Source organism: Cyanistes caeruleus, chromosome 15 (assembly GCF_971803275.1).
Source record: "Cyanistes caeruleus chromosome 15, bCyaCae1.hap1.1, whole genome shotgun sequence".
In the NCBI taxonomy this organism is placed as follows: Eukaryota; Metazoa; Chordata; class Aves; order Passeriformes; family Paridae; genus Cyanistes; species Cyanistes caeruleus.
In genome coordinates this window covers 1,192,126-1,210,474 of record NC_141715.1, presented here as the reverse complement: position 1 = coordinate 1,210,474, position 18,349 = coordinate 1,192,126, and the positions used below count along the sequence as shown (strand labels likewise).

The 18,349-nt window shown below is 44.9% G+C and overlaps 1 protein-coding gene across 1 annotated transcript; it reads left to right on the top strand.

The window, feature by feature from the left end:
* The first annotated feature begins 2,109 nt into the window (after positions 1-2,109).
* On the top strand, positions 2,110-18,101 carry HSPA4 (heat shock protein family A (Hsp70) member 4). The gene is made up of 19 exons (XM_086851829.1): positions 2,110-2,330; positions 6,413-6,470; positions 8,099-8,239; positions 8,441-8,563; positions 9,014-9,113; positions 9,502-9,635; positions 10,926-11,170; positions 11,555-11,631; positions 11,897-12,048; positions 12,168-12,274; positions 12,624-12,757; positions 13,118-13,299; positions 13,645-13,731; positions 14,231-14,383; positions 14,852-14,977; positions 15,663-15,770; positions 16,069-16,188; positions 16,579-16,740; positions 16,923-18,101. The coding sequence occupies exons 1-19, from the start codon at positions 2,224-2,226 to the stop codon at positions 17,118-17,120; spliced, it is 2,514 nt and encodes an 837-aa protein (XP_086707955.1). The 5' UTR covers positions 2,110-2,223; the 3' UTR covers positions 17,121-18,101.
* Positions 18,102-18,349: the final 248 nt, after the last annotated feature.

The following is an 18,349-nucleotide window of genomic DNA, read 5'->3' as shown; positions in this document are numbered from 1 at the left end:
TCCCTGCAATTTCTTGAGGTAACAGAAGCGGTGTAGAGGGCTCCTGGGTAACTTGGGTAGCACAGGTGGGATTCTGGAGAGCTGGGCTGCGATTTACATCGCCTTAGGGCAGCCCGATGGCAGATCCCTCAGCGGAAGGGATCAAAAGCCCTTTCCCATTTGAATATCCCAGAATATCCCGACGAACCTTACGTCAGGTGACGTGTGGGAGCTATTTACAGCAGCCCAGGGAAGAGCCTGTGACAGACACCAGTCAGGGATTATTTTAAGCCCACATTCGTGGTCGTGTTTGGCTGCCGTTAATGAATTCCGAGACTGAATTGGAATTGCAATGAACTGTAAACTGAGGCTGGAGCTTCTGGGATGCACCGTGCTGGTGGATTTCCAGTGAAATCATAGATGTGTTTCTTCTGCAGATCCCAGGAAAAGGAGGGTGTTGGGTGTGCCAGGCAAGGATTTATACCCGAGTTAGTTTTGGGCAAGTCTGGGGGCTGCAGCCTGAGCCCAAGAGTGCCCAGGGCACAGAGTGGATGGATGAAACTCAGGGTGGATTCTCTGAGGAAAGCAGAACTGTGGGCTGGGGCTGGCAGGGCCCCTCTCCCCGCATGGTCCCAGCATGGTGTGCCAGCACAGGGTCACTCCGGGCTGCTCCCATCCTCTCTGACGCCAGGCTCCACTCCCCGCCTCTCTTTAGAAAAGCAAAGTAAAAAAAAATTAACAAAAAGCTGTGTTCTTGTTAGACTGTACAACACTCCCCAGGCGGAGCAGCAGCCGGGGCTGTTCCCTGGCACCTCCTGCTACGCTCAAGGACGCCCGAGGTCAAACACTTCATTAATATTCTGTCATTAGCACCGTGATGCAATTCCCGAGGCGATTCCCAGCCCACCGGCAGCTGCCAGAGCGGCATCACCGGAATGGCTCCTTCCTGCCCGCACTGTTGAGTTTGTGTGTGTGTGTTTTGTGTCACTAAAACAAGGAGCAGCCGTGGAAAGACAGCGCCGGGCACTTGGTAACGCACTGTTTGTGACACGCTGCACTGCCACACGGGTTTTTTTTTGTGTTTCGTCACGGAATTAAAAGTATTCCTAAACATTCAGTTTCACGAAACTCACAGATGTAAGTATCAGCATTAGGTTGGTGTTAGGATGAACCCACCAATCCCTTGTGCTTTCATCCCAAAATGTTTCCCTTGGCAGAACTTCTCGCACTGCCTCCTCACCATGGAATGTCCCAGGAACTTCTAGGGACTTTTTTTTAAAAAAAATTGTTTAGTTCCTATGGGATTCCTGAGCCTTAAAAGGACTTTACTCCCACACGCCCACAAAGCACTTGGTGGCCAAACACTTCCCTGGAAAACACAATGTATCTGTATTCATCCAAACTGCAGCAAGAGGGCCCCAGTGAGATACAACAATATTAAAATATTCTGTGATGATTATAGACCAAGTGTACTGTAAATCCTACTGGACATAAAGCAATCATATGCTGAATTTTATTCAGAGCACAGTTTATATCAAATTATCTCTTAACACAATCTCAAATTATGACACCTTGGATTTTCAACCTGAGATCATCAAAACCAGCCCTGGACTTTCTGCTGCAATTCAGAAACAATCAGAATATCGAATTCCAGTATGGTTTGGGTTGAAAGGACCTTAAATATCATCTCACTCCACCCCTGCCATGGGCAGGGACGCCTTCCACCATCCCAGCTGGCTCCAACCCTGTCCAACCTGGCCTTGGACATTTCCAGGGATGTCTGAATCGCAAAAGAAGAATTCTAAGGATGAGTTTAAGTCCTTTTTCTGCAAGAGCTGTGCTTCCAGAAACTGTGCCTTTATTATCAAATCTCGTGGTGTGAGGGCTGTTTCCATCCACCACATCTGTCACCCTCGCTACATCACGGGCAAGGAAAAAGTTTCACTAAACGGCTTTTCTGTGGCACCGACCGCCTCGGACTGAGGGCCCCAACTCACGACCTTTGCAGGGCTGCCAAGCTGTGACTTTATCGCCGTTTTTCTGCCATTCCTCGAAGCTTACGCAAGGAAATAACTTTGGTCAAAGAAAAAGGCGGGGAGCGCCCTCAGAGCCCCCCGCCCTCAGCCCCGCCGCGCACCCCGCGCTCTCGCGAGATCTCGGCCGCCCTCAGCGCCGGCGCGGCCGCGGCCCGACGGGATCTTTCGAGAATTGCCGGTACCGCGCTCCCCCCTCAGCGTCGCCGCCATGTCCGTGGTGGGCATCGACCTGGGCTTCCAGAGCTGCTACGTGGCTGTGGCTCGCGCCGGCGGCATCGAGACTGTCGCCAACGAGTACAGCGATCGCAGCACGCCGTGAGTGAACCCGGGAGCCGCGCTGAGGCGGGCGCAGGGCGCCCGCGGCGCCCGGCGTGGCGGGGCCGGGGAGGGAGGGAAGCGGCGGGGCCGAGAGGAGTGGAGGGATAAAGTGCTTAGAGAGAAGCGGTAAAGCGCGGCAGACACGGTGGGGGTTTCGGGACACATGCTCAGCTGCTTTTTGTAGAATTACAGAATGATAGGATGTTAAGGGCTTGGAAGGGACCTTAAAGCTCATCCGGTTCTACCCCTCTCCCATGGGCAGAGACACCTTTTACTATGCCCGGTTGTTCCAAACCCCGTCCAGCCTGGCCTCGAACACTTCCAGGGATGGGGCAGCCACAGTTTCTGTGGGCAATCTGTGCCACTGCTTCCTCACCCTAACTGGGAAGAATTTCTACCCTATCTCTAACTTAAATTTCCCTTCTTTCAGTCTGAAGTCGTTCCCCCTTGTGCTGTCAGTCCAGTTCTGATGCAGAGTCCCTCTCCGGCTTCCCTTCAGACGCTCGGAGGTGTCCGCACCACTTTTTCATTTCCAGGCTGAGCAGCCCCAGCTCTCTCAGCCTTTCGGTGCAGTACGGCCGGTTTGTCCCCCCCGAGGCGGGGCTGTGCTCTTGGGATTACAAGGACGGGGGCTGCGAGTGTAGAGAAAAGCATCCCTGGCTGCTGGAAGTGCCAGACCTTAATTCCCCGTGTTCTGGTAGCACGGCTGTCATTCCCCTGCGGTCCCAGCACAGCAGGAGTGGGGAGGGGAGGGCTGAGCTGGTGCCGGGCTTGGTGGCTTGTCTTGGCCTTAGAGTTTGGAAAGGTGCTCAGCAGTCTGCAGTGCCAGGACAAGGGGAATGGCTTCAAAACTGACGCGGAGGAGGTTTAGATTGGATATGGGGAAGAAATTGTTTCCTGTAAGGGTGGGGAGGCCTTGGCATAGGGTGCCCAGAGAAGCTGTGGCTGGCCCTGGATCCCTGGAAGTGTCCCAGGCCAGGTCTCATGAGGCTTGGAGCAGCCTGGGGCAGTGGAAGGTGTCCTTGCCCATGGCAGGGGTCCCCTGGATGAGCTTTAAGGTTCCTCCCAACCCAAAACATTCCATGATTCCATGATACAATGGGATCGGTATATTTTAGCCCTGCTCGTGTAATTATCCCTCCTACCACATTCTCAACAGGAGTGTGCATTGCCTCCATTTATTAAGGAACTTCCTGAGAAGGAGAGAGAGAACTGGGATAAAACTATGAATGAGTTGTGAAATCAAAGTGGAAAAAGAATTTGCATCAAGAATTAGGCATCAGACCTGGACAGGACTGGTGGGGAAAGCTGTCCTAAAAGTGTTTCTGGGGTTTCCCCTCTGTTGCAGTATGGCTTTAATTAAGCAGATCCTGAAGTAGCTGTCTCAGTGAGACAATTGCATCAGCTCCAATGTTTGGGGTATTTTAGATCCCTCGCATCACTTCAGAAAGCCCAGAGTGACCTTGCTTCTCAGTAGACAACACATCACTGTTTGCTTGCTCCTGTCTCTAAGCAATGAATAAATGGAGAAGGAAATTTTGAATTCAGCACATGTGCTGGAGTATCTGGAGATCTCTTAAGTGTTCTCAATAACGTAGAAGTTTAAAGGTTAGATGTACTGAGAAAATATTGAATATGGAGAGTATCAGAGCTGTGCTCTATTAGCTGTAGGTATTTGGCCCTCAGGGAGTTGAAGTTCTGCTGATAAATATATCTATATATTTGAGATGTGAGCACAAATATCCCTCGTTGAAGGAGATGGGCTAAATAAAATATCTGACACAGTGCATCTCTTGGGAAATTACTCAGTTGTGGGAGCCTGAAGTGAAATTGGAAGAAATGAATGTAATGAAAATGAGATGGTTTTAACAGGACTTAATCTCCAGGTACTGTTCTGACGGAATGCAGAAAACCATTCTGCAAGCAGACCCTTCTATTAAAAGAACTTCTGCATGGTTTTTAAGTGACTTGGAATCAGAAGCCTGGTTCAGAAAGTCCGTGCTGAGCAGTTGTTACGGTGAGGAAGTCATGCAAGGTGTTGTGACAGGTTCCCTCAGGCACTGGCTCATGGTCAGGGTTAAACACTGTGTTCTGTATGTGTTACCGTAATAATTTGTGTTATTAAAATAAACCCCACTGAGTGCATTGGACTGAGTTCAGTGGCACAGATGATACTCCCACAGAATCTACTTTCAGCTCTGGTACTTGGATTCTTCTGGAGTGCTGTAAAATTTGAACTTGTACATCCCAAAGCTGTGCAAACTGTGTTTGTCTTTGGACATAGAAAAGTGGTAGAGAGAAAGATAGTAGAAACTGAGAGGAAAAAAAAAGATAGTTGAATTATTTCTGCAGGGTTGAAGGGCCTTGAGTGAAATGAAATCATTGTGATTGACCTTCTGGAGCTGGTGCTTATAAGCAGTGCAGAGGACATGAACTGTCAGGGGACAGGGGATCTTCCCATAAAGTGCCAGTGGGTGGGAGGGTGAGGAGGTGCCTCCAGGTACATGAAGCAGAGAGTTTAGCTTTCTGAAGTTGTTTCATTAGAGCTCTGATGACCTTCACCATGAGTGTTTCTGCTTAAAATGCACTGGTTAGTTATTCAGCTTCCAGAAATTGTGTAATAGTGTAATTTGTATTTCATGAGTTTCTGGTTCTTGTGAACTGATTTGGGGAATGAGACTGGTTGAAAAATTCTTCCTTCTCTCTCCTTCTTATTTTCACTCACCTCTGTCCTGGGTCCCTGCCAAGGCTCTCATCTAAATCTAGTGCATTTGTGTTGGTGAGGGGATCTTGGGTTGTGAATTCAGCAGTGAAATAGCTGGATATTTTTTTGTCCAAGAGAAGGGCAACAATTTATGTCTTAATTCCTTTCAGGAGACCAAAGTAAATTAATAACCAGCTCCCTGCTCTGGGCTTGTTAGATTTTTACCTCCTGTTCCATTGATGTGGGCCTGAGGATCTGCAGAGCACAAACTTAACTTTTTTTTTAACTAATCTCATTAATAGTTGTTTCAAACAACTGCAGATTTATTCAGAAATGTTAATTCTGTTGCAGCACATACTTCAGGGTAGGCCTTGTTGCATTTGTGAAGTTGTTAATAAGAAGATACAAACCCAATGCAATTCTATCACCCCAGCCTTCAGGTCTGGTTTTGACAGTTTCTGCTTGGAACATCCAATTCCAAACCCCAGGCTGAGCTGGAATGTTTCCTGTGGCAGCCCTATGGCATCACTCTGCTGTAAAGCAGATTCTTGAGCTGCTGCATGGAGAGCAGCTTAATTAGCCTGTTGGCATGTTGTGTGAGCAGTAAAGATCTGCTTGCCTAATGGCAGGTTTCCCCCCACCAAGTTTACCTCAGTGGTATGAGCAGCTTGGATTAGAGGGATGGATTTTGTTTTGTTAGGGCTCCTACAGTTTGTTAAATATGTAACTCAAGAGGCTTAATCAACCTAGGAATTTCTCCAAAAGGGAAGATTTCTCTATTCAGAACTGCAGCTTGTCATAAAGCAGGGGGCAATAAAACATCATTTCTCTTTTTGTGCTCTCTGTTTTTTCAGTGGGTAGAGATGAAGCTCTGAAAGACCAATCTATCTGCAGGTAGTTTCTTCCTGACCTTTGAGGGCTTGCCTTAAAACTGGAAAGCTTTGTTAGCATCTGCTGCAGACATGTAGGAACGATTTCCTTAATATCTGATTTACCTCGTGTTTGTCTGCTGAACGAACAGTCGAATGTTTCATGTTATTAGCAACCAGCTTATCTCTGAGTGCATCACATACACGGGCAATTACTGAGCTGAGGCTGTCTGCCAGACAGTGCTTAGATGGGAAGCTTGAAGGATGGATGAGTTTGGGGTTAGTGCTGTTCTGCAGGGAGGACCGTTGTTGTTTTAAATGCAATTATAGTGCCTGTTTTTCCTAGAATCCACAGAACGTGATGTACACACATTGCAGCGAATGACCAACTCTTGTAATGGACCAAATCATATTAACTACAGTGATCTTCTAGACAGTACTTTTTACCCAGAAGATGTGCAGTGCAGCTGTAGAGTCACTGACTGAACTCACTCTTTCCCTTGCAGAGCCTGTATCTCCTTTGGGCCCAAGAATCGCTCCATTGGTGCTGCAGCTAAAAGCCAGGTGAGCCTGGGCTTTGGGTAGAACGACTTCAGAGCAGCAGAGTGGGGTTTCTCACTGCAGGTAACAAATGTCCCTGAGCTGCTGCCATGGATCCTTAACAGCCCTCAGCTGTTCACCATGGGCTGCTGCTTTGTCATCTAGCAGGGAAATCCCAGGGTTGATCCTTGCACATCATGAATAGTATAAAATAAAGCTGTGCCTCTTAAGAAATTCTGATAGCTACTAATTTATTTTTTTTTTTCAAGTTGCGAACATAAATTCTAAAGCTAAGCAGTGGTGCTAAACCCTGCCATAGCTTGTTCCAGTTCCTGTGCTTTATGATGGCTTTTTATTATGTGACTCTGTTCTACAGAATTCCGTTAAGTGCGTGATTTTGGCAGAAAGGGGGCATATTTTAGTGTAAATAGATAGAGCTTTTTTTACCCTTTGTGGCTGAGTTATAATCTGAATATCTCTCTTGGGTGTTCTTGCCCATAGTCTGAGTTTCTGTTCTGTAGGCAGGTAAATGTGATTTAAGGACTGAGAAGAAGTTAAGCTGATTTGTCCTACTCATGGTATTTGGGTCTTGCTGTATCAGATTTTATGTTGCTGTGTAAGTAACCCCTATAAAAGATGATTTATTTTTTTCAAGTCTTCTACAGGAAGTGACTAGTCAAACTGGTTTTTCTTAGTGTAAAAAGCTTAGAGATGTGTGAAGATTCTTTATCTAAAATGCAAAAATCCCTGGACACAGCCATGTTATTCAAGAACAGCACAACTGTACTAGAACCAAACACAGCTGTTTTTTCTGGAATTGAGTGTCTGCTTAGCTTAACGAAATCCATTGGTGCAGAGCCCTGTAGAGATGAGTATGTCCTGCACAGACTAAACTTAGAGAACATCCAGCCCAAGTTACTTGGGAAGTAGACACCTGCCTGAGCCCAGATCCCAGGTAATGCTCTGTGGAACAGTGCCTGTCTGCTCTCTCAGTGCCTGTGGTTTTCAGTGCGTGCCTCGCTCTGGTGTCAGTGACAGAATTCCCTTCACTTGTGCTATGTGAAGCGAGCTGGGATGGGCTTTCACTTCTCTGTGCTGATCTCTGCTGGGAATGAAAGTCAGTCTACCTTTTGTCAGTTAAAACAAGGTGACAGTATCATCTTAGGGGACCTCCTCCCCTTTTAAAGCTTCATGAGCAGGTCCTTGAGCTGTTTCGTGAGAATATCTGTGTGTTGAGTGTCATGTGCATGTGATGAACCTGAGCTGGAGTTCACATCCATGTGCTTGTTATGTTTGGGCAATCACTCATTGTAGAAAGACAGGGGGTAGAGACCAGGTAAGTGGAAAAGAGGTTTTGCTAACAGTTCCAAAGAGTTTCCCACACGTACACTGTGACATCTGAGTGCTCTTGTAATCAATATTTTATAGACTTGGCTCAGTTTTTAGCATTAAATTTTATTTTCCATCTCAAATTCCTGTAGGTTCCCTGAGCAACCAGAGGGAAGTTGCCTCCCAGCACCTGCCCAGATACTGTTAACATACAAATGACAAAAATACTCTGGCAGGAGAAGCATGAGAACAAAACTCTTGTCTTCTGTTTGAAATTCAGATGTTCCCCTGCCACGTTGTATTAAAGATTTCTTTTCCTCTAGGTTATTTCAAATGCAAAGAATACAGTACAAAGTTTTAAAAGATTTCATGGTCGTGCATTCTCAGATCCCTTTGTTCAAGCTGAAAAAGCAAGCCTTGCCTATGAACTTGTCCAGCTGCCAACAGGCTCAACTGGCATCAAGGTAAGTCTGACATGTTTGAGAGAGCCAGAGGAGGAAACTGATAAAGTTTCCTTTTATTTCTCTGTTTTGAATCTGCTCGCTGTAGTTTGTGTTCTCTTCTGAATGGAAAGCCTTAATAGGGAAGGGACTAAAAGGCTGATAATGGGGATGGTGCATGAGTTCCACTGCAGTGTAATGAGCGTGCACAATTTTTATTTGAAGGCCATGTATATGGAAGAAGAAAGAAACTTTACAATTGAGCAGGTGACAGGAATGCTTCTGACCAAATTAAAGGAGACTGCTGAGAATGCGCTTAAGAAGCCTGTGGTTGACTGTGTTGTTTCTGTAAGTATGGAATCCTAAAAATAACCAGAACCCAGTCACTGTCTGAACTGAAATGGCTGCAGCTTTGAATTACATCTGATTAAATTGGCCAGTAAACTTGAATGTCCAGCTATCTTCTGTTTAAACTGAATCTTATGCCTATTGGAAACTAGACTTAAATCACTAATGGCCTTAATTTGCTGCTAATTAGCAGCATAAATAATACTTGATACCTGTTTTTGATTATGTGCTCCAAAAATGAGTGGCTTGTGGTATGGAATGGAAGAAGGAACTCTGTCTTTATGTAAGGTTTTTTTTTTTCTTTTTCTTGGTTGCAACCTAAATGAACCTAAAGCACTTCATTGGAAGGAGGCCTCAGCTGTGCTCCACGAGCTCCCTGTCCAGCCCTGTAACTGTTGCCTGAAGGTGGCTCCTGTAAATGTTAATATTGGCTCTCTGACCTCCTTGCAGGTTCCTTGTTTCTACACAGATGCAGAGAGGAGATCTGTGATGGATGCTACCCAGATTGCTGGTCTCAACTGTCTGAGACTAATCAATGAAACGACTGCAGGTAATTCCTTCTTCTCCCTCACTCAGTGCTGCAGTTTTACCACATCAAAGGGCTTTTATTCTGCCAGTGAGCCTTGCTTCCTGGAATTACAGCTGGTTTTAAATGCTTGAAATAGATGAGTTGATCAGGATGTTTCTTAAATTCTGGTCTGTTTTTTCATTGCTTTACAAAGGCATAAAGATATTTGGTGAATATCTGTTTTAATGGAGCTGAGGGTGGGGCTGATACTGTTTAATGTTCTTCTATGTTTCTTTAGCATTGGGAATTGTGTATATTTGATGTCTGTAGCTTGAGAAGCACAATGAAATGCTAATGCTGATTCCTGATTACCACTTATTTATTGATAATTACAAACCTCTGTGTCCTAACTATACTTCTTTTTCTCTAGTTGCTCTTGCATATGGGATCTATAAGCAAGACCTGCCTGCCTTGGAAGAAAAGCCACGGAACGTTGTTTTTGTGGACATGGGGCATTCTGCATATCAGGTTTCTGTTTGTGCATTTAACAAAGGCAAACTGAAGGTAAACAAGCTGTTACACATCCATTTTAATTACCTGTAGAACATTCTTCAGCACATTCATGGACTGTGGCAGGCAAGCCTGCCTGGCTTCACAGAGGGGCATCCACACAGCTCAATTCATGTTCTTAAAATTGCATTTTGTGTAGAGAGCTTTTGAGCAGTGTGTGGAGGAAGCAAACATGCCTTAATCAGCAAACTCTGGCAAAGAATAAAAAACCTGGATTAAATGGTTTATTCAGAAATTAGCATATCTGACTCTGCTGCTTTCAAAAAAAATACTCCAGTTCAGTCATGAGATCTGGTGTTAAAGCAGGAATTCCTGCAGTAGTGTGACAGACATTGTTACTGAACCCTCACTGTGGTGCTCATGTACAAGAGAAGAAGCATTCCCGATCGCTTTAAGCTGCCAGTGGAAGCTCAGCAGATGACATTGTACTTCTGAGCGTACACTGCCAAAGCATTGCTGTTTTCCAGAAAATCCTAACATTTCTTACTGGCATTATTACATCATTATTATTATTATTATTATTGTTGTTGTTGTTGTTATCTCACCGTTACAATACTTTTCTCATGATTGGCTGGAGAAACAGATGGAAAATTTAAAGCATGAAGTAGTGAAATGCAGAGGAGTGTTCTGAGAACATTAGTTTTCTCACAGTTTTATTTAGTGAGGAAATGTAACCTTGGTGTTTCTCTCAGATATGTTTTTTATACTTGGAAGCCATGGCAGTGTGGAAAGGATGCACTGGGGTCCAGAGTGCAGGGCTGTTAGACAGAGGTCAAAGCCATTTGAAGGGGTACTGAGGTTAATGTGATACTTCACTGATTTCTGTTCCTAAAAAAATAAATTCCTGGTGTGTTTACAGAGCAGAATGAGCTGAGGTGGGTGGGCTGCAGGTGTTCTTTGCTGATAATTCCTTCATCAAAAAGGGGCACCTGTTTTGAGAGTTAATATAATTTATTTTTATTTCCTGTTTTATTTTTAGCTTGGTGTGAGCATGTTCCACCCTTAGGAGGCATCAAATATTAAACTGGGATATGACTCAAACTGACAGTGGCTAAGCAGAATTTGGAAACAGAGATCTGCTCCCAGCGCAAGCTATGGAACAGATTGTGTTGCTAAGTCCTGCCCTGTCTCCCTAAATTCCTTTTAAAGCAGTTGTCACCTCATTCCAGGAAGGCAGATTTCCCTGACTTAGAGTTGAACTGTATTTGAAACAAAGCACTGCTTTGATGCTTACTGCTGGTAATGGAACATGGTACCATTACTGAGGGGTTCCTTTCCTTTAAGGTTCTAGCTACAGCGTTTGATACTACCCTCGGAGGCAGGAAGTTTGATGAGGTGTTGGTGGAATACTTTTGTGAGGAGTTTGGGAAGAAATACAAACTTGACATCAAGTCCAAGATCCGAGCGCTGCTGAGGCTGTACCAGGAGTGTGAGAGGCTGAAGAAGCTGATGAGTGCCAATGCCTCTGACCTGCCCATGAACATAGAGTGCTTCATGAATGATATAGATGTGTCTGGAACCATGAACAGGTAACCTTGGCTCCTCTGCAAGGGGAAACTACAAAGTGCCCTTCAGGCAATTAAAAACTTGGTATGAAGTGTCAGCTCTCAGGACTGCAGGGAGGTGAGAAATCAAAGAACAACATGTGCAGGAATGCTGCTGGAAATGAAAATGTTTAGAGCCTGGTCAGTGGCCTTGAGTTAGGAGGGAGGGCTGGGAATGTTGCAAGGATGCCAGGGTTCCTAGAACCAGGTTTTCTCTGGAAGAATATAGTAAAGTACAAAGGTAGGACTGGAGGAGAGAAAACCCTGCAGTACACAGTGAAAAAGCTGCATTTTTTCAATTTGGGCATTCTGTTATTTGCAATGTTGCTTATGGTATGCTAGAGCTTTGCTTATGGCTTCTTCCAACAGAGGCAAATTTTTAGAGATGTGTGAAGGACTCCTGGCAAGAGTGGAGCCGCCCCTTCGCAGTGTGCTGGAGCAAGCCAGTAAGTGGGGGGTGTGGGGAATGCTCTGTGTGCAGACAGGAGCCAGCCAGAGTGCAGGCTTCCTTTGCTTGTGGGAAGGGTTTACCACAAACAACAATTTCTTGCTTAGGAGTTACAAGATGAAAAATCTTTCTCACTCTAAGAGCTGAAATTTTTACTGCTTAGAAACTTAGCCTAAAGTTGGTCTGTTAAAACTTCTGGTTTATGATGTTGGTGTATTCGTGTGAAAGAGAAGCATTTCATCTATTGTCTGACTCCTTTCTAGAGTTGAAGAAGGAGGATATTTATGCAGTAGAAATAGTTGGTGGTACGACAAGAATCCCTGCTGTAAAAGAGAAGATCAGTAAATTTTTTGGCAAAGAAGTCAGTACGACCCTGAATGCAGATGAGGCTGTGGCACGAGGCTGTGCACTGCAGGTAAAAAGTGCTGTTTGTTTTAGCTGTGAGAATATTAAACAGCATCAATAGTTACTTGAATGAAATGCTTGTTCACCCAAAGTCTGAACATTTGTAATGTGGCTTTTGTGCTCTTGCAGTGTGCAATTTTGTCCCCGGCTTTCAAAGTGAGAGAGTTTTCTATCACAGATTTGATACCGTATCCCATCTCTTTGCGGTGGAATTCGCCAGCAGAGGAAGGCCTGAGGTAAAACCAGTACAATCTTCTTGCATGTTACAGCTTAAAATTACTGGTGATGACTGGAGTAAATCACAAACATCAGTAAATACCCTTACAACAGGGTATTTCCAGGATTAAGTGCCCTGTTAACACTTCCACTTTTGATACTTCTGAAACTAACTACAGTAGAAAACAAACCCAAAATTGAGTGGCAGTTTGGCACTTCGTGCATGGCTGTTTGTGTTACTTAACCTGAAAGATCAGGACAGTCTTGTCATTTCTTAATCAAGCTTTTCCCCTCAGAGTATTTAGAAATGTTTTGTTACCTTACCAGCTGTGTTGTCATACTGAGCACAGACTGTATTTTTTCTTGCAGTGACTGTGAGGTCTTCCCCAAGAACCACGCTGCTCCCTTTTCCAAGGTCCTCACTTTCTACAGGAAGGAGCCCTTCACTCTGGAGGCCTACTACAGTTCTCCCAAGGAGCTGCCTTACCCAGACCCTGCTATAGGTTAGCACCATTCTGTACCTTTAACTAAGAGCCTTTTCTGTCTAATTATGTAGTTTGGACATGCAGCCTGTTACAAATGCTCTCAGGACATTTCAAATGGTTTTTCAGTAAAATACGAAGGGGCACACTGAGAGTGGTGCAGTCTTTTGCTCTGATAAAAGTAACACCAGGTTTTACATAAAGAATTCCCAATAGTTGTTCCCCAGCATTGCTGAGTAAAAAAACTGGCTTGTCCAACTTGAGTAGGTTTTAACATTCCCTGAGCACATTGCAGTGAGCTATGTCAGCAGCAGTTGGGGTTTGCTTTGCATTCAGCACTTAGGTTAATCAAAAGTGCTCGGTTCTTGTCTCTCTGTTTAGCTCACTTTTTGGTTCAGAAGGTCACTCCTCAAACAGATGGGTCCAGTTCCAAAGTGAAAGTCAAAGTCAGAGTAAATATCCATGGCATCTTCAGTGTTTCAAGTGCATCTCTGGTGGAGGTTCATAAATCCGATGAGAATGAAGAGCCAATGGAGACAGATCAGCACGCGAAGGAGGAAGAGGTAACAGACTCACTGCTCCCAGCTGCTCAGAATCCCCATGGAGCACAGCTGGGCAGGTCTCAGGCTTGTGTGAGGATTGACTAGACATGCCCACAACTGAAATATGAGATTGAGTACTCACTGTACTATGTTACACCAGACCTCTCAAAACCAGGACTTGAGGTATAGATCATATTCTTAGTGATGGAGCTGTGGCTTTCTGGAGCAAAGACTGGGAGCTCATAATTTATTCCTTCAGTTTTCATTCTGTTTCTTTTGCCTAAAGAGCTTTAGAGATCAGGCTAGGAACTGAAGCAGTGATCTGCATTTGTTTAATGTGTGAAATTGGATCTCTCTGAATTTCAGAAGATGCAAGTAGACGAGGAGCAACAAAAGGCTGAAGAGCAACAGCAAACCCAGCCTGAAAATAAGGCAGAGTCTGAAGAAATGGAGGTAATAGGAGCATTTGAGATTTTATTTTCATGGGGTTCCTGAGAATATGAGAAGTGTGAGCACATCTGCTGCCTTTGTCATAGTTCTGGAAGCAGAACTTTTATTTCAGTGCACTGTGGTCTATTGTGATTAGAGCCCTTTAGAAGAGACACAAATGGCACTGATAACAGCAGACCTGTCAGGTGACCCAGTACTGATAAATTGGGGGAACTCTCCTGTTCAGGGAAGAAATAATCATCTAGTTTTCAATAACTTGAATACTAGAACAGTGTTCTGCCATGAGCACCGTCCCCCATGAATGTAGACACAGTGCCCAGAAAAGGTCAGTGGCTGCATTAATTATCTGAGGCTTCAGCAGCTGGGGTGTTAGAATGGCAGGGAGTGCTTGGTTCCCTTGTTGTGCTGCTAACTCAGTTTTTCTGCTGTAAACCTTGGCTGCTCCCCTTGAACTGAGTGGTGCTGTTTTTACTGTGAATGTGTTTATGTATTTTTAATGCAGACTTGTCAGGCTGACTCAAAGGACAAGAAAGTGGATCAGCCACCTCAGGCCAAGAAGGCCAAAGTGAAGACGACCACAGTGGACCTTCCCATCGAGAACCAGCTGGTGTGGCAGATAGGGAAGGACATGCTCAACTTGTTCATTGAGAACGAGGTAAACTCTTCCTGCCCAAGCTTAAAATGTCACTTGTTGGTCCCCAGAAATGTTGTTTTCATGAAACATGGTTAAGGATGGTCAAGGAAAGGATTAAAAGGAACGAAACAAGTAGTTAGAAGTCTGAGGTGAACAGCAGTGCCCCGTGGAGGCAGAATGCATTCATTGTTCCTGGTCAGGGGAGCTGTCACTCTAAAAGGGTTGTTCTGCAGGAAACCTCCAGAAACACCTGCAGTACAAGGTGCAGGTGACCCTCAGGGTGGAGGTTCCTCAGCTGGAGGAGGATTGTCCTGTGCTGTATTGGACATCACACCGAAACTGAAATGAGTTTTCAGTTGTGTGCTGTTAGAACAGTTCTGTAAATCACAGTTTTGTAAAATCTTGGTCTGCTTTGAGCCTTTGCTAACAAGACATCCTGGAAATAAATAATGAGCTTTTTAGCCAATTAATTTGACACTTTATTCACAGGGTAAGATGATAATGCAGGATAAGCTGGAGAAGGAGAGGAATGATGCCAAGAATGCAGTGGAGGAGTACGTGTATGAAATGAGAGATAAACTCTGTGGTGTTTACGAGAAGTTCGTCAGTGAGGATGTGAGTACTGCTGCTTGATTGTCCTGATACCTTGTGGTTGCAACAGCAACTTGACCTGCATCACATACTTCATTTACATCAGTTACATATTCAGACTTGAAATTTGAAGAAATAATTGTAACCTTTCTGGCTCTGATGATAATCTACTAAATGTGGGCACCTGTGTCTGAACTGGTTGCCTAAATAAATCTCTTGGCATTATTAATCAGCTTTCCCTGTTGTACTGAAGGAGCTTGGTGTCTAATGAATTTAACTCTGCTTTTAGGGATGAATCTGAACACCTGACTGCATCTCCATTGATTGCAATGGAGCTTTGCCAGCCAGGTGTCTGCAGAGCCCAAACTGGGACATACCAGGTGACATTTATGGCACCTTTGCTAAAGAAAAGTTTCCCTCTGTTCTCAGGCTTGCTCATGTAGGGACAATGAAAACTTGCAGGGGACAAAAAAGCCTTTTATGTGACAGTATTTGATCTGAACTGGGGCTGTCACACTGGTTCTTCCTTGGGCCTGGAATCCACCACAAAGCTGTACAGAAGAATATTTTATTTCTTATTTTTCACTAAAATATGATAAAGAGTCTCAGACAGTGTTCTTTATATTCTAAAAATGTAACCCTTGCAGAAAGGTTCCAGGTACCATTTGGTGCCATTTGTCACCTGCCTGTTTTGTGTGCACTGCTGCAGGATCGCAATAGCTTCACACTGAAGCTGGAAGATACAGAAATTTGGCTTTATGAAGATGGTGAAGATCAGCCCAAACAAATATACATTGATAAACTGGCAGAACTGAAGGTAAGTGGTTCTTATATTCCTGTGGAAATGTACTGGAGCTGGAGAACTTTGTTCCAGTGAGGAGCTGTCTGGGGTCTGCTGATTCTGAGGTAACAGCTTGGTTTGCATTGTAAGGGTGTGAGGAGTAGATCTCCAACAGACCCTGTAACAACAGAGTGAGGGAGGCTCAGTCTCCCCTGTAAATTGAGGGAAGAGTCAGAGTTCCAAGGAGTTCAGAAAAGCTGATGTATCCTGTCAAGCCTTGAGGATCCCTCAGTGATGCTCCATGAGTTTTGGTGTCTGCTGTGCTTCGTTTCAGACTCTGGGTCAGCCTATTCAGGCAAGATTCCAAGAATCAGAGGAAAGACCAAAAGCATTTGAGGACTTGGGGAAGCAAATCCAGCAGTACATGAAAGCTGTTCATGCATTCAAAGCAAAGGTATTTCCATACTTAATTTCTGGAAAATGCAAGGAAATGGTACAAATATTTTCTGAATTTTAGGTAATCTGCTTCAGACAAAAATCTGGTGCAACCTCCCAGTGAGCTTGAATTCTTGATGTTTAATAGATTTTCAGAAGTGGATTTTGAGCCTTGCACATCTCAGTCTCTTTTTAATCAGGTGTTGATTTCCTCATGAAGGCAAAATGCCAGCAGCAGGAGAACTTGAGTCTCTGGTTGCCAGGCTGTGGGTGATCAGTTTGGTTGATTTGTTAACCACAATGGCTCTTGGCTAAACAGTCTGTAGTATTTTGAAATGAAGTTTTGAGGACATCAGGGTGCAGTTTGTGCTCAAACATTGACACAGCTGCTCCTGTCTGGCTGTTGCAGGATGAACTGTATGAGCATCTTGATGAAGGAGACGTGGCAAAGGTGGAGAAGAGCACCAATGAAGCCATGGAGTGGATGAACAACAACCTCAACCTTCAGAACAAGAGGAGTCTTACTTTGGACCCAGTAATAAAAGCAAAAGACATACAGGCTAAAGCAAAAGTAAGTTTCTATACATAACTCACTGCATTTCCTTGAATTTTTGTGTTTATTGCTTTATCAGAAAACTCAGAAGTCCCAGGGAATGTCAAACCTCAACTGGAGTATTCCCAACAGTGGTTTCAAAAGTTAAACTGTGGGAGATAAAACCATTTCTAAGGATGTGTTATTTCTGTGTTTTCTAGGAATTGGCAAGTATTTGTAATCCCATAGTGAACAAACCCAAACCCAAGGTGGAGCTGCCGAAGGAGGAGCAGAAGCCGACGGAACCCAACGGACCATTGGATGGGCAGGGAGACGCTGGGAGCGGGACCCAGCCCCCCGAGCAGGGCTCTGCCCCCACAGCCACCGAAAAGAAGCTTCCAGAAATGGACATTGACTGAATTTCAGCACTTGTTTATATTATTGCAAACTACAATAAAGCTTTAAGTTGTCAACTTTGTATGTTCTGAATACAAACTGAAGCAAGTGAATCCCACAGCACTCTTGGTAACTCTTGGAGAGGTTTGGGCAGGGCAGCAGGTCAGAACACGGAGGTGGCGAAGGACTCGCTCAGCTCAGCAGTGTTTGCCTTTATTGATTGTACTTAGAAGTTTTGGTAGTCTAACTAGACCTCTAGGAACAGCCATAAGCTGCTTCTTCATTGTTCATGTCCAGGCTGATTCAGTGCTCTCCTGAAGGAGGGAGACAGCAACATCTGAAGTCTGATGTGCACCCTGCTCTTCCCTTTCCCTGTGGATTGCAGCGCTGGCACTACAGGGAGGGCAGGGGAGAGCCAAGGCAGAGTCTTCCATTGCTCTTGGTTTAGTGTTAATGCCTGCTCTGGACTCACTCTGATTTGCACTGGAACAGTTGATGGTTACAGGAGGTTTGCAGAGCAGGGGCTGGCTCCTCAGCACCTTTATTCCTTAGCCCAGACTGCAGATCAGACTCAGAATGTGCTCCTGGACAGGGGAATGGGTTTCTCACAAACTCCCCAGCTAATTAGGCCCTGTAAACTCCTTGTCTCTAGTTAAATTAGCTGCTTGTAGAAAGAGTGAATACTTGTATTGCAGCTGCCTATGCTGATAGTTGATTCCGACTTGTTCCTAACTTTTTCTGGCAGGGGTATGCTTGCTTCCATGAGGCCTTCATTTGGAATGCTTGGTTTTTTGTTTTGGTTTCTTTTTTTCCAGGAAAACCAAGAACTGATGGAGATGTTGATTTGTTTTGTTTTGTTTTTTTCTATGAGCTTTATACAATGATTTGCTTCTAGTACTGATTGTCATTAAACTTGCAAAAATGAATTTGTATGTGTTAAAATCCAAAGCTGAAAAACACCCATTCAGTTATTGCAAGAAATAAATGCACTGGATTCTACTGGATCACCTGCTGAGCTGTTGATTCCGATGCAGAGCGGGGTGCCGGGGTGGAGGGAAGGGCTGTGTCCCTGCTTCTTGGGGTGTGCAAGGAGCTCTGCCGGGCTGCTCCGGGGCTTTGCGGCTTCCCACGGGGTGGGTGGGTGCGAGTTCACGCTGCCTGTAATGAATCGCAATCAGATTAGGAGGGACCCCCAGGGCTCGGTGAGCTCAACCTCTCCCCCAGCGCTGCCCCTTCCCTGGGTTGCCCGTTC